Here is a 12,827-nt window from a genome sequence, read left to right as displayed (position 1 = left end):
AAGGGACGAAGGAGGTCGAGCAGGATGAGGATTAGGGAGCTGAAGACTGGCGACTGGCGAGGAACTCTGGAAGAGAAGGGGCAGGCGTTTCAGTTGGCTTAGATAACCTACCTAGCCCTCCGTTCAGTTAGTTAACTTAAGGCCGTCCCGAGTTAGGGGGACGACACCGACCCAATTAATGGAATCGCTGCCTGTCACTGTTCGCACTCGCTTCAATTAGGAAAAAGCAACGAAAGAACAAAATTCTCCCGTCTTGCTAACCAGCGGGGAAGATTTGTCTCTCCAACGTCCAAGTCTTGGGCCTCAATAGTTGCTACTCAATCAATAATATACTACGGTTCCACTGACTCCCCAGTTTATGTATCGTGGATACTACTCCGTTTAAGATTCAGGAACAGACCCCAGGGCTCGCTTGCATATGCTGCCTGGAGGATACGTTTTCGCACTACAAGATCCATGTGTGCGATGTGCTCCCTAAACAGGCGTTCGATCTGGGGTTCCAAGCTTTCGCTCGATATTTTTATTCTTCTTCCAAATGTGGGAAACCCCTGGTCGCCCGAAGTAAGCGAGGATCTGCCAAAATCCAACCATCCATGGTTCATGGATATTCTTCGAGGTTCTCCCCTCCCGATCAGTTCGAGAGACTCCCTTGTGCGGAGGCGGTACCTGAGACCACTCTTCACCTCCTCATCTTATTGCGCCGTTGCGGTGGGGCTGGTGTAATCAGGGAACAGGTCGATTTTCCACGTGATGATGTCGATCTCCGCAACCGACGTCGAGGACCGGAGCAATGGACCGTGGAGGGGTTGAAGAACCGAATCGCTGGCCTCCAGTAGGTTTATCGATGTGTCCATTTTCGATTAGCTATCCTGCGTGGGTGATTATTGTTTCCCTTCCGTCAAAATTAATTTCGACACGAGCACGATATCCAACCTGTTTAAAATAGTAAGGTAGCTGGAAGCAACTAGCCCGATCCAGTTACGCTCAAGCCACCCTGGCCCGTTCCAATTTAAACCACCTGCAGTGATGGCCAGCCATGAGCCAACCCACCGGTGGCTGAGAATCTAAATTCAGGTCCAAGCCGCTCAAGTTCGAGTCGCTCAACTCGAACCACCCGTTTCGGTTTGCAAAATGGCAAGGCAGGAAAAATTAAAAAATGGGCGTCTGACGGGAAACCCGCTCGGGCGCCTCACGGCTCGCCCCCTGTCGAGGGATGCACGGTCCAAACCGGCCACCGGCCTCGGTGATAGGCCACAGACAGAGGCGTCGCTTTTGTTTGTGCCACCACCCCTTTGTGCTTCAATTTCAGGCATTCAGCGCCCCTGGATTCGCTGCTCGGGAGATCCTTTAGACAGAGGCAGAGCAGCCAGCTAAACACATTAAAGCGAGTTTTTGTTTGTTTACCACGAAGAAAAATGCAGCTACTGTTTCAAATCAATATCGCAAATCCATCAGCAGACAGCATAGACCATGGTCCATGATCTCATGATACCCGGCCTCCAGCCCAAATATCCGGGAGCAGCCCCTCATTTCGAAACCATTCATCACTTCTTGTTCTTCGCCAATGTACAATGTGCTTCCTCTCGATGTTCCTGCATATGCTACGCTCTGCAAGGAGACCTCCAGGAAGTTGTACTTGGTAATTTCACTTCCAGGATGCTCACAACTTTCACATCTTCCACTCGACAAAGGATGTAGCTGCAGCTACTTTCATAGCTTTCGTAAATCGTAGACAATGCGTATCAGGCTATGGAGTCAAATCGCCTGTTCAGATGTATATGCGGAGTCGGAGAAGACGTGTATCACGTGAACACATGCGGAGATAACTACTTGCCAACCCAACTTCAATGTACAACAATCAACAAGTCACAACAGTTTCAATCGCCATGGGCCCCGACGCGGACGTCACGCCTGCCGATCAACCCCCGGTATTTAACTACATTTTGTCGTTCCTGCTCGTCGGTGTGGCATGGGGGTTCACCACCCCGTTCATTAGGAAAGCTGGGGTAGAGTTCCAGAAGCGACAAGAGCAACAACAACAACCTTCACAACCGACAGAACTCCAACCTACACGGTCCACAGATGAAAACCGTACTAGTGATGATAGCGAAAGCGACGAGGACCAGCCACCACCTCCTCCCTCAACAACAGCTCCCCAGCCGGCCTGGATGAGCCCTCAATCCACGTCTTCCTCCTGGCTAAGAACAAAAATCGTCTCGGTGTTTTGGACGGTCGTAAATCTCCTTCGGACACCGGCTTACTCGGTTCCCCTGATTATCAATTTGACGGGAAGCGTTTGGTTCTTCCTTCTAGTTGGGAAACATGGTACGTCTTTACTCCCCTTTTTGCGCCATCTGAGGGTGGTGAATGGACTCAATTGACTAATTGTACTACAGAGCTCTCCTTAACTGTGCCGCTGGCGAACTCGAGTGCGTTCCTCTTTACGGTCCTTGGGGAGTGGTATGTGGAACGAAAAATGATAGCAAGGGAGACTTGGGTGGGGATGGCGCTGGTCCTGGGGGGCATTGCGATATGTGTTCAGTCGAAATCATAATTTTGACCAAGGTACTCGGTATATAGACAGGGACAACTTTATCTGCAGATAAAATGGCGCAAAAAAAAAATCTTACACTGCCTAACTAATTAATATTTATTGCCATGGTCTAAGAATTCCATGCAAAAAAAAAAGAAAGAATGCATCATCCGTGAATCGAACACGGGCCTCATCGATGGCAACGATGAATTCTACCACTAGACCAATGATGCTAGTTGTTATACTCGGGTTCCACTTTTGATCTTACATCGAGACCCCTTTGACAGTTCCATAACCCTGCATCTTAACTAAGTTCGGGATACTATGTGACTATAGTGCTTCTAACTTGTGGCCTACAGATTGTTGAAACGGGTCCAGGCCCTTTGGCAACTCCTTTTCCGTGGCTCGGTATATGTCGACATGGGCGATCCCGGTTAAGGGGTGGTTCTCCACTCCATCCGCATCATTGTCAAAGTGGCAAGGTCAACATTCACTGTTTGAACAGTAAACAAAGTATTCACCATAGGGTGACACGGAATGCTCACTTGTCGTGGCAATGGAGAAGTTTATATAGGCCCTGCATGACCGCATTTAATCCAGAATCATGCACTCTTTCTATATTGATACTGTGGAAAGTTCTCCACACCCGTTGGTTATATATATTTTTTACATCTTGCCTCGTCGGGCTGCTGGTATCAGAATGTTATTTAATTAACACCAACTCCAAGCATGGAGCTCACATTACACATATAACTAAGAAACCAGAAGGAAACTAGCAGGCCAATAGTCCATGATTATAAGATCCCCGACTCCGCCAAAAGAAAGGTTGTATACTACACCAACCAAAGAAACACAGAGCAAGTCTAAATCGAGAAAATCGTACATTTCGAGGTATCAACGTCGTCTACATACAAACATAAAGATTATATCCGGCCTCGGGCCAGGACAAAAATCAAACAAAGATAAAGCACACTCCGTAAACCGTTTTCTTTATCATCGTTGCGACATGCTGAGCCTGCAGAGAGAGAGAAACAACCCGCCAGTAAATGCTCGGAGGTTGATATAGTAACACAAAATGGTAGAGATTAAACGCCGCGGAACTAGCGAGAACGTCAGTATAAGCTGTCTGTTGGTAGAACAAGGAAGCTAGAGGACTTACCATTCGCACAACCAAGTACCACATGGCACCGAGGAACTTGAATATCGAAAGACCAGCCACACTCCACAATACAACAGCCATGTAAATCATAGAACGGTTGTTCTTCTCCTGGTCAGCCTTCTCAGGGTCGTCGCTGAAACGATCTAAACCCGCGGCACTGAGCACAACAGCTCCCAGAGCGAAATTACAAAACACCCAGACGAGAACGACACCAGATCGGAAACCCTTATAGTAATCGGCCTGGCGTTCTTCTTCGGAGATGCTCTTGACTTCCTTGGGAGGTTTCTGGGAAAACTTCACGAGTTCTGCTTCGTATTGAGCGTTGAGATCTCCATCGTCTTGCGGGATGTTGACATCGACCTTTCCGCCGGGCTTGGTGTTTGCCGAGGGCAGCTTTTCGGCCTTGTCATCACCTTTCGTACCCCAAGTTATGTCGTGGGTGTTACAGAATGCATAGATGTTCAGGACGTTGATATATGTGGGAGTGAGAAGGATGTATTGGATGAACTGCGCGGGTTAGGAGATGTCCGGATCTGACATAGAGGGGTCGAGACTTACGCAAGTAAACATGTGCCATGGATCCAAGAAGATGATCGAGGCAATAAACCACATAACGTACGTCGAACCGAGCGAGACAATTATAGAGAAGAAAGTGCTGTTGGTGAAAAGTGTCGAGAACGTGAAGGAATTGTCCGCAACTTCCTCTTGAATCGACCGCACCGTTACGAAGACTGCAGCAAAAGCGAGGTAGATCATAATGAAGACCCAGAAATACACCATCGTCATGTATAGCTTGTTCGAGCCCCCGGGGCGATTACCCAGTGACAAGACAAAACAAGTCACCAAAGTCGCGAGGTAGAGCCATTCAAATATTACTCCCAGGACTTCACCAGCAGTCCCCAGGAGATTCTTTTCGCCAAGATAAGTTGTAAGGATATGGAAGACCAAGAAGAAGTTACCCTACCATTGGTTAGTGGATTCAAACGCATCAGAAAACAGAAAACTCACAATACCAAACCAGGCGAACAGCATATTGATCAACTGGTATATCGTTTCAATGAGTAACATGAACTTCCGGATGGCGCTGTGGTCGCTGCGCCAATGCTGATAGAAATGGGTGATGGCATAGATGGCTGCGAAGAAACTGCCGTTCAGCCACCGACGACGTTGCATAATGAATTCAGCCATCTGGTCCGGCACATCAGTTTCACCGGTTGATGATTTGACGTATTGGAGTAGCCAGCGACAATTGCGCTTGGTGACAATTTCGAAACACAAGATCCGATCCTCAGCCAGATACATATTCGCGGTGAAAATACCGGCATTAGCACCATGCATTTTCTCTCCGAGGAAGTACCGCTCTAGCGGTCCCTGGCCGTTTTTATCGTTCTGCAGCGCTATATAGCGATACGCCGAGAAGGCACCTGGAAGCACGGAAATAAACCCGAAGGCTGACTCCAAGGGCTTGTCGAGAATGTTACTCAGCTTGTACTCGAAGTTCTGCCCCGCGACCAATGGATTGAACAGCTTCTTCCCGTGGTTTAACATGACCTTGATCTCACCGCAAGCTCCTCCGCACATGGGTTCAACATCGAAAGCCTTCCACAGACGATAGATCGAGTCCTTACCCGGCTGGGTACCAGCATCCAGCAAGACACAGATGTTGGGATCAAGGACACGACCGAAAGCCTGGAAAAACCAGCGATGCGAGTTGATTTTCTTCTGGTTTTTCTCCTTGAGACAGAAAATCATTTGCACGGGGACTCCAGAGCGAGGTTTAAGATGGACCTGAGATCCCTTTAACTCCATGCCGACCTGCGTTGTGTACTCGTAAATGTGCGCCGTGACATCCTTGCCGTTGACTTGCTGCTTTGCAATACCGTCCTGATAACAACCCAGACCGGCCATCACTGCACGAGTTCGCGGGTTGATTTTGGCACGACCATCACTAATGACACAGACCACAATCTTCTTCCAGGCGTCCTTGCCCCAGGTTTTGCTTCGAGTTCTCGAACACATGTGCTCGATGTTCTTGAAAACACCGACCATCGTTCTCGCGAAAAGGAAGTCATCCTCATTGTACATGGTAACGACAATGAAGAGCTCTGTGTGTCGTGGTTTGGCGAAAAGCTTTTGACGCAGGGTGAAGCGCTCCTCAAAGAAATCCGCTGGATCACAAGTCGCGGCGGAGTAACGCATATGTGTGAATTCGTCACGCTGAGAGTTCTCGGAGTGGGGGATCTGGTTGAGCAGTTTCGGTGCAATAGGACAGTCGAGCACAAGGTTACCCTGGAACAATTGAACTTCCTTGACGGTCTTCCATCGCCGGATTGGAGCAGGACTCGGTGTAGGGGCAATGGTCATGTCCTCTTGGTAATCATCGCTGTATGGGTTTTGCGCGCGGAAAGGGTCGTCCTGTTGGAGTATTGGTTCATCATCGTGATAAGAATGCTGGGGCCCAGAGTAGTTTCCTAGATCATAATCATCATGGCCCGGACTAACTGTCGGTTGGTATGGTTGGGTATAGTAAGCGTCATGGTGTGCTTCAGGATCTACAGAGTACTCGTAGCCCGGATAGTTTGAGGGGTGTCGGGACTCGTAAGAGTCGTTGCGGTTGTATGATTGAGGCAGTCTCTCGACGGAGAACTTTCGAGGACCGAGGTTCAGTTTCATCACAGACATGTTTAGGGTGCTGGGGTTAACTTACTGTAGGCTGTTCCATCAATCTATCACTCGAGGGCATTTGTAGGTGGTCGTGAGGGCCATACGGGCCATCAGAGAGCTGGTAGCTATCTAGAGGGCGCCCGGGAGAGGGTGATCGATTGCTTAGGTTGCTGTGCTGCATAATGGGCGAACGTGCGTCGTGGCCGTCGTCCCCATAGGGGTCTCCTAAGCTCGGATGTCAACGAATTGTTGCAGTGGATATGTGCACGAACAACAGTGATAGTGGACAAGGAACAACACCCGCGAAAGCTCGAGGCCTTGAACAGCTGTTATGTAAATGAAGCAGGGCCCGGGGCTCGCGCTATAATACTAGTACGAATTGGCCCCTCCAAGGGTGCTGTGCAACTCCTCGGAAGCTAGAGTTTCAGAAGGGAAATTTGATGCCGAGAATGAAGGGGAGCCGCGCAATGCGATCACAAGCAGAATAACCAAGCAACACTGCAGCACGAAGAAAAGGAGACTAATGGTGTACTAACCCAAGCGATTATAGGACATGATGGCGGCCGGCTATATTGAGCGATCAGCCGGATCCAATAGTGGGCGACCCCTTCGAGGTTCCTCTTGGAGGAGAAAGTCGGAATGCGACAAAGCGCTTGGATGGCTTATGAAGCTTAAACCCCCGGCTTCTCGGCGGAGTCTCAGAAATGAGAGAGGTAAGGGAGTGGGGCTAGTGTAACCGGTATTTATTGAAGATGGAAATATCGTGATTTTGCAGGATATATGGAGGAGTAAAGAAATAAAAGATGATGATGAAGCTGGAGGAGGGCGCGGCGGATTTGCAGGTTGTTTGACTGACGGGGGCCGTGGAAACGAGCGCCAAGGGCAGTGGAGTGCCGCGCCACAGGCATTCAAAGGTGCCTAGTATTTGATCTGGGGCAGAACAAGGATCTTAATCTTGATCTCAAAATAGTTGTCTATCCACTATCGTCATCGCCTTGGGGGTTCGGCTTTGAGGTTCACGAGGATCTCATCACTGCGACTACACTCGGATCTGTCGCCGCCTCACATGTGCTTCAGGAGGCGAGGATGCCACCAAGTCCTTTTGAACTGTTTGTGAAACAGAATCCCCTGAAACAATCTCAATCCACCCAATAATGAATATCAGCGACCATCCATGGAAAGGCCGTCGAATTGGCGCACCAAGGATCGGTTCAGACAGTCAGGAGCCCCACGCTGTCGCTGGGCCAACCACTGACTCCAGCGTAGCTTGTCAGGAGGCTGCACCGCCACAGAATCGTGGCGGTGGCCTTTCCTGTGCACATGATTCGCCTTCTATCTTCATTGATCTTTGGTCCGGCTGTCCCTGCAGTTCTTTTTTTAACTAATACTGTAGCCTGCAGCTGTCTGACTTGCCTGTCGTATGTTGTCGTACGCTTCAGTCGTCATTCGAGATGAATAAGCGGGGTATCGTTAATTTTCCGTAGCCTTGAGAGAACAACGCCATTTGTGAATATCCACCCAGCAGTCGTTAACAGGAAAGGCTCCAGAGTAAGTAGTAGTACGTCGCCGCTGACAAGGCTGAGTTCAGTACACCGTATATTCAAGTGCCCGCTCGGGCAACCCTAGACTCATCTGACGGGTTTACTGGCCGTAGAGTCCAATTTTTAGTCACTTTCACTTATTTGCCTGACCCTTCAGTATTGTCGAGAGCGACCATGGTCCATCGGAGAAAGGTTCGGATTTTTTGATGCAGTGGCGACCGCGGAAAATAGTTGCTGCCTCAGGCTCCGAGTCTATCGATAAAGACCGGGGCTAAAACCCCGCCTCCTTCAAGCATTCACCATCAAAGGAATTTATAGTTCCAAGGTCCATATAGACAAAGCAATAAAATGACGGCACCAAATTCTTCCAATGGCCAGCCGGTCAGCGTTCTGTTTGTCTGCCTCGGCAATATCTGTATGACGACCCTTTCCCCCCTCATTTGCGCTATACCTAAAACTCATGCGACACCAGGCCGTTCTCCCATGGCAGAAGGCGTCTTTCGCAACGTTGCTGCCAACCACCCTCTAATCAGCGATATCGATTCTGCTGGCACAGGAGCATACCATGCTGGTGAACCGTCTGATTCACGCACCATGTCTACGCTCCGTCGTCACAATATCAGGAACTACAACCACGCCGCCCGGAAGGTCACTCTTGAGGATTTCCTCAATTTTGACTACCTGTTCGCCATGGATAAATATAACCTGGAAGACCTGTTGGATTTGCGTAATTCTGTTCTATCCTCATCAGGAAACACGGCTTCGCGTGTGGCCCGTGGCAAAGGCACCAGGGCCGCAACCGCTGCTTCAGTAGCTGCGAGCGTTGAGGCTGGCGCTAAAGTTGCGGAGGTGCGTCTTTTTGGTGACTATGGACCTGGGGGCTCCTTACATGAACGTACCGGTGGTGGAGAGGTAGTCCAGGACCCTTACTATGGCGGGGCAAATGGCTTTGAGGAGGTCTACCAGCAGGTGGCGCGATTCTCGAAGAACTTCCTCGATTACTTGGAGAAGAACCATCAGAATTAGAGGCAGGATGATTGTTTACATATATACCCATGCTTGCTAGATCAAAAAATAGATACCTGTTCAAAACAGTGACAATCCGCTTAAGCTCCAAGAAAGAATCCTCTATGGTACAGGAGGTCTATAATATACAATGTTGGTAACCTTTTCAGGACCCATTCTGACAATCATACCTTTTCGCTAATCTTGATGGCCGCTCTGCACCCGAGTCGGATTACATTGACAAGGGGGTCGTAAGGCCGTGCCTCCTTGGAATCGTTCTCAACAGCATGGTCTAGATGCTCGAGCTCCTCATCCCGGATTCTTCGAAAAGTCGTAAGCATTTCCTTCAACTCATCGTCCAGCTCCTCTCCACGACTGTGCGCCTCAGCCTCCCATGACAGAATTTCCCGGACTTGCTCGTTGTAATGCGAGCCGATTTCTGTTTCCACAGCTTCAGTACAGGCCATCGCTGCCTCTCGTCCCATGACACCCGTCGACCAGCCCAGAAAAGTAGCCGCGGTTTCCCATACCGGGTACATCGCTGTTGGGCGTACTCGATGCTTGGCAATTTTCTCATTGAATGTAGTGAGGTGGCCCTCCTCCTGGTCGTACATGTGCTTCATCAACGGTCGGAGGTGTGGGTGCGAACGGACGACTTGCGGCGTTTGGGCGGTATAAATTAGCGTTGCAGCTAATTCGCCAGCCTGGTTGACTCGCAGCGCGCTATCGAGGAACTCTCGTTGCTTTTTGTTCAGGACATACTTCGGCTTTCGGGATTCGGGACTTGATTGGGATTCGGCGGATCTGTAGATTGGTGTTGCGTGATATTGACGGCGGGGAGCGGATGGTGCGAGAAAATCTAGCAACAGAGGAGCTGCTGGTCTACAGCATGAGGGCGAATAGCACCTCCGAGCCGCTGTAAAAGAATACATATACTCTGTGTAGCCGTGAATAAGAATAATGATGAGGAAAGCAAGCAAGAGACCGAAGCCGGAGTAGGCTGATGCAGAAGAGACAGCCGCGCGCCTCAAGAGTCGAGTTCGGCTCGGCGCGCCATCCCTGGACCGGACGTCATTCTGGGCCCAATAATCGTCCAAGAGTGAATTCTGGCAGTCACTTCGGACCTCAGTCTTTCAACCCGCCACTCTCACCACCTATTTTTTTTCGCGCACCAGCACTGTCTGCTGCTATACGGTATATTTACGATTTCTGCTTTAATTGTTCGTGTCTTTGTATACGTGTTCTCTCAGTTTCTTGCTCTCGCTCGAGTCTCGCCACCGACGACCCTTTACACTCTTTGCGACAGCTGCTCAGGGGCGCTTCGTTCATTTTTGCGTTTCTGTCTCGAGTCGAAGAGGGAATTTTTCACCCAGATTCACCACGTTCACCTGGCTGCAAAGGCATTGTGCCCTTCGAAACGTGATTCGTAACACAACACGCTAAATAGCCGGCTGGCTTTTCGACCGCAACACATTCACAATGGCTGATGATCTTGACGCTGAGTTGCTCGCCCTGGCGGGTGATGACGCCTCAGACGAAGAGACCTCTAGCCCTCCTCGCAAGCTCTCTCCTGCATCTCCGGCTCGCTCTACCTCACCACGATCCCCGGAACCAACGTCAGCAATGGCCCGAAAAGGCACTGCGAAAACCGTTCGTCGTCCCCGAAAGTCGCGGAGAGGTGATGATGAGGAGGAAGATGGAGAAATGTACGTTTAGACTCATTAGCGACACCCCGCATGAAATGTTTATGTTTTCCTGGACTTGAACTAACGGAACCTGTCCTAATACCAGATCCGCCGATTCTCTCAACTCAGCTAGCATGTCTGAATCAGAGGCAGCATCTGACTCCGAGGGTTCAGATGCAGGGGTTGAAGATGAAGGCCCGCTGTATCCCTACGAGAAGCTGTACCATTCGGCACAGGACAAGAAAGATATCATGGCGATGCCCGAGATTCAGAGGGAACAGCTTCTATCCGAGCGTGCGCAAGAGGTAGACCGCCACAACCAGGATCTCGCCCTCCGCCGCCTGTTGGCTTCACGAGAGAAAGAAGAGGCTCGCAAAGCAAAGAAAAATAAGCGCAAAGCAAGTTCTGCAAGTCTGGACGAAGGCAACCGCAAGAGCTCCCGGCAAAAGACAACGCTTGGAGGTCGAAAGGTCGGCGAGGCTTCAGAGGCAATCGAGGCGTACAAGCGGCAGCGAGAGCAGAAAGGCAAGCGTGACGAATTACGCCGCCGGGACCCTACGACAAAGGACCTTAAGTCGAGATCACGGGTCTCAGACGATGATGCAGAAGGAGACAGCGAGGTGGAATGGGACGACCGTGAACGCTCACCAACACCACCTAAAGATGATCCTCCAGCCGATATCCGCGATTTTCAACGGGTGCGTATAGGCAGAACAAACTTTGCGCAGGTTTGCTTCTATCCTGGCTTCGAAGCTGCCGTGACTGGGTGTTATGTCCGTCTCAATGTTGGACCAAACAGTAGCGGTGTCAACGAGTATCGGCTTGCATTGATTACAAGTAAGTTCTTATTGCCAATTATATGCCGGAAGCCGCTGACTCTCCTAGAAATCGAGGAAGGGAAAAAATATGCCTTGGAGGGTGCGAATGGTCGGTCATTTACTACTGACCAGTACGCTGTCCTAGCGCATGGAAAAACCACGCGCGCGTTTCCGTTCATTGCTTGCTCCGACTCTCACTTCACAGATGTACGTTGTTGCGATGGCTCGCTCTTTGACCCTCAACTGATTACTCTATAGGCCGAATTCAATAGATACCGACAGGTTATGACTGTTGAAGATTGCAAGATGCCGACTCAGTCCCAGCTTACTAAGAAAGTAATGGACATCAATCGTTTAATCAACCACAAATTTACCAATGAGGAGTTGAACGAGAAACTACGCAAGCAAGGGTCTTTAGACTCTAAGACGACGTTCTTCAAACGAGTCGACATTGAGAAGAAATTGAAACTTGCACAAGAAATTGGTGATAATGATGAGGTAGAGAGACTGCAACGCGAACTCGCCAACCAAGCCCCTAGACTCGCATTCGGATCCAGTGCCAAACCTCGTGCAGAAAAACTTTCCGAGCATGAACGTTTGGCCCAATTGAACCTGCGGAACCAAAAGCTCAACTACGAGAACGTTCGCCGTGCACAATTAGAAGAGCGGAAGGCTAGCCGGAAAGCCGCAGCGGCCGCTGCACGCGGAGATTCTACGGCCATCAACCCTTTCCTCCGTGTCAAAACTCTCGCAAAAACTCACCACGATGTCAATGGGTCAACACCTAAAGCTGAGGATAACCATAGTCCTAGCGTAACACCTGCTTCCGGTACGCCGAAAGCTAACACGCCTGGCGGCACGCCGTCTAGTTCGCAGAACAAGCAATCCCAAGGAGGTGCAAAGATCCGCCATCGCAACATGGACGATGAAAACATTGCAGCTCTGGACCTTGAAATTGATATCGAGATCTGAAAAACCTGAACACACGAAAATATATTCCTATCTGTTTTTCTATTACCCCTTTTATACGGCTTATTTCGAATACCAATAGTGACTTAGACGGTGAAGCATGAGGCGCAGCGGTTTTTGACGCTTCCTATATTTGTTAAGGGATGGTTTTTCCCCGGCGTTAGAGCTTACTGCGTCTTCTCTGTATTATTATAAAAAGAAAATACTACTATTTTGGCTATACTTTTCGCATTCAGAGGTAAACGAGGGCAAAGGTTCCCTCCCCATGTTGAAGATTGGATGCCTGAGGTTATGAGAAGATAAGAGACATCACGTGCGATAGCGACGCGCTCGCGGCGCGTCCGTGGTGGATTCTCCGCCCTGGATTTGTAGCGGTGGAAGTGGAACAAAGTGACAGCCTCCAACCGCATACCTACCTTCCTCTAATTTATGCCCTCCATTGAACTTATAAGA

General features: G+C 49.8%; 5 protein-coding genes and 1 non-coding gene across 6 annotated transcripts; 3 read left to right on the top strand and 3 right to left on the bottom strand.

The window, feature by feature from the left end:
• Positions 1–1,886: 1,886 nt before the first annotated feature.
• On the top strand, positions 1,887–2,554 carry ASPVEDRAFT_84971 (uncharacterized protein; the record flags this gene model as incomplete). Its single annotated transcript, XM_040817631.1, has 2 exons — positions 1,887–2,325; positions 2,397–2,554. 2 exons carry the CDS (start codon positions 1,887–1,889, stop codon positions 2,552–2,554), a joined length of 597 nt encoding a protein of 198 aa, XP_040669286.1.
• A 141-nt stretch (positions 2,555–2,695) lies between these two features.
• On the bottom strand, positions 2,696–2,766 carry ASPVEDRAFT_t97. Its single transcript has one exon. It is a non-coding gene; the product is annotated as a tRNA-Gly (tRNA).
• Positions 2,767–3,463: 697 nt separating this feature from the next.
• Positions 3,464–6,748, bottom strand: chsA (chitin synthase class I). Its single transcript, XM_040816214.1, has 5 exons — positions 6,400–6,748; positions 4,701–6,338; positions 4,251–4,652; positions 3,693–4,199; positions 3,464–3,633 (listed from the first exon to the last, which is right to left on the bottom strand). The coding sequence occupies exons 1-5, from the start codon at positions 6,535–6,537 to the stop codon at positions 3,619–3,621; spliced, it is 2,700 nt and encodes an 899-aa protein (XP_040669285.1). The 5' UTR covers positions 6,538–6,748; the 3' UTR covers positions 3,464–3,618.
• A 1,497-nt stretch (positions 6,749–8,245) lies between these two features.
• On the top strand, positions 8,246–8,923 carry ltpA (tyrosine protein phosphatase LTP1; the record flags this gene model as incomplete). Its single annotated transcript, XM_040807140.1, has 3 exons — positions 8,246–8,312; positions 8,370–8,632; positions 8,726–8,923. The coding sequence occupies 3 exons, from the start codon at positions 8,246–8,248 to the stop codon at positions 8,921–8,923; spliced, it is 528 nt and encodes a 175-aa protein (XP_040669284.1).
• On the bottom strand, positions 8,806–9,885 carry ASPVEDRAFT_42988 (demethoxyubiquinone hydroxylase family protein). The gene has a single exon (XM_040812726.1). It carries the CDS (start codon positions 9,832–9,834, stop codon positions 9,088–9,090), a length of 747 nt encoding a protein of 248 aa, XP_040669283.1. The 5' UTR covers positions 9,835–9,885; the 3' UTR covers positions 8,806–9,087.
• Positions 9,886–10,008: 123 nt separating this feature from the next.
• Positions 10,009–12,593, top strand: ASPVEDRAFT_195083 (RNA polymerase-associated protein). Its single transcript, XM_040809180.1, has 4 exons — positions 10,009–10,608; positions 10,694–11,424; positions 11,473–11,612; positions 11,664–12,593. Exons 1-4 carry the CDS (start codon positions 10,382–10,384, stop codon positions 12,375–12,377), a joined length of 1,812 nt encoding a protein of 603 aa, XP_040669282.1. The 5' UTR covers positions 10,009–10,381; the 3' UTR covers positions 12,378–12,593.
• Positions 12,594–12,827: the final 234 nt, after the last annotated feature.

Source organism: Aspergillus versicolor (assembly GCF_001890125.1).
Source record: "Aspergillus versicolor CBS 583.65 unplaced genomic scaffold ASPVEscaffold_6, whole genome shotgun sequence".
Classification (NCBI taxonomy): domain Eukaryota; kingdom Fungi; phylum Ascomycota; class Eurotiomycetes; order Eurotiales; family Aspergillaceae; genus Aspergillus; species Aspergillus versicolor.
Note: the sequence above shows the minus strand (reverse complement) of the source record. Positions and strands in the feature narration are given on the sequence as shown.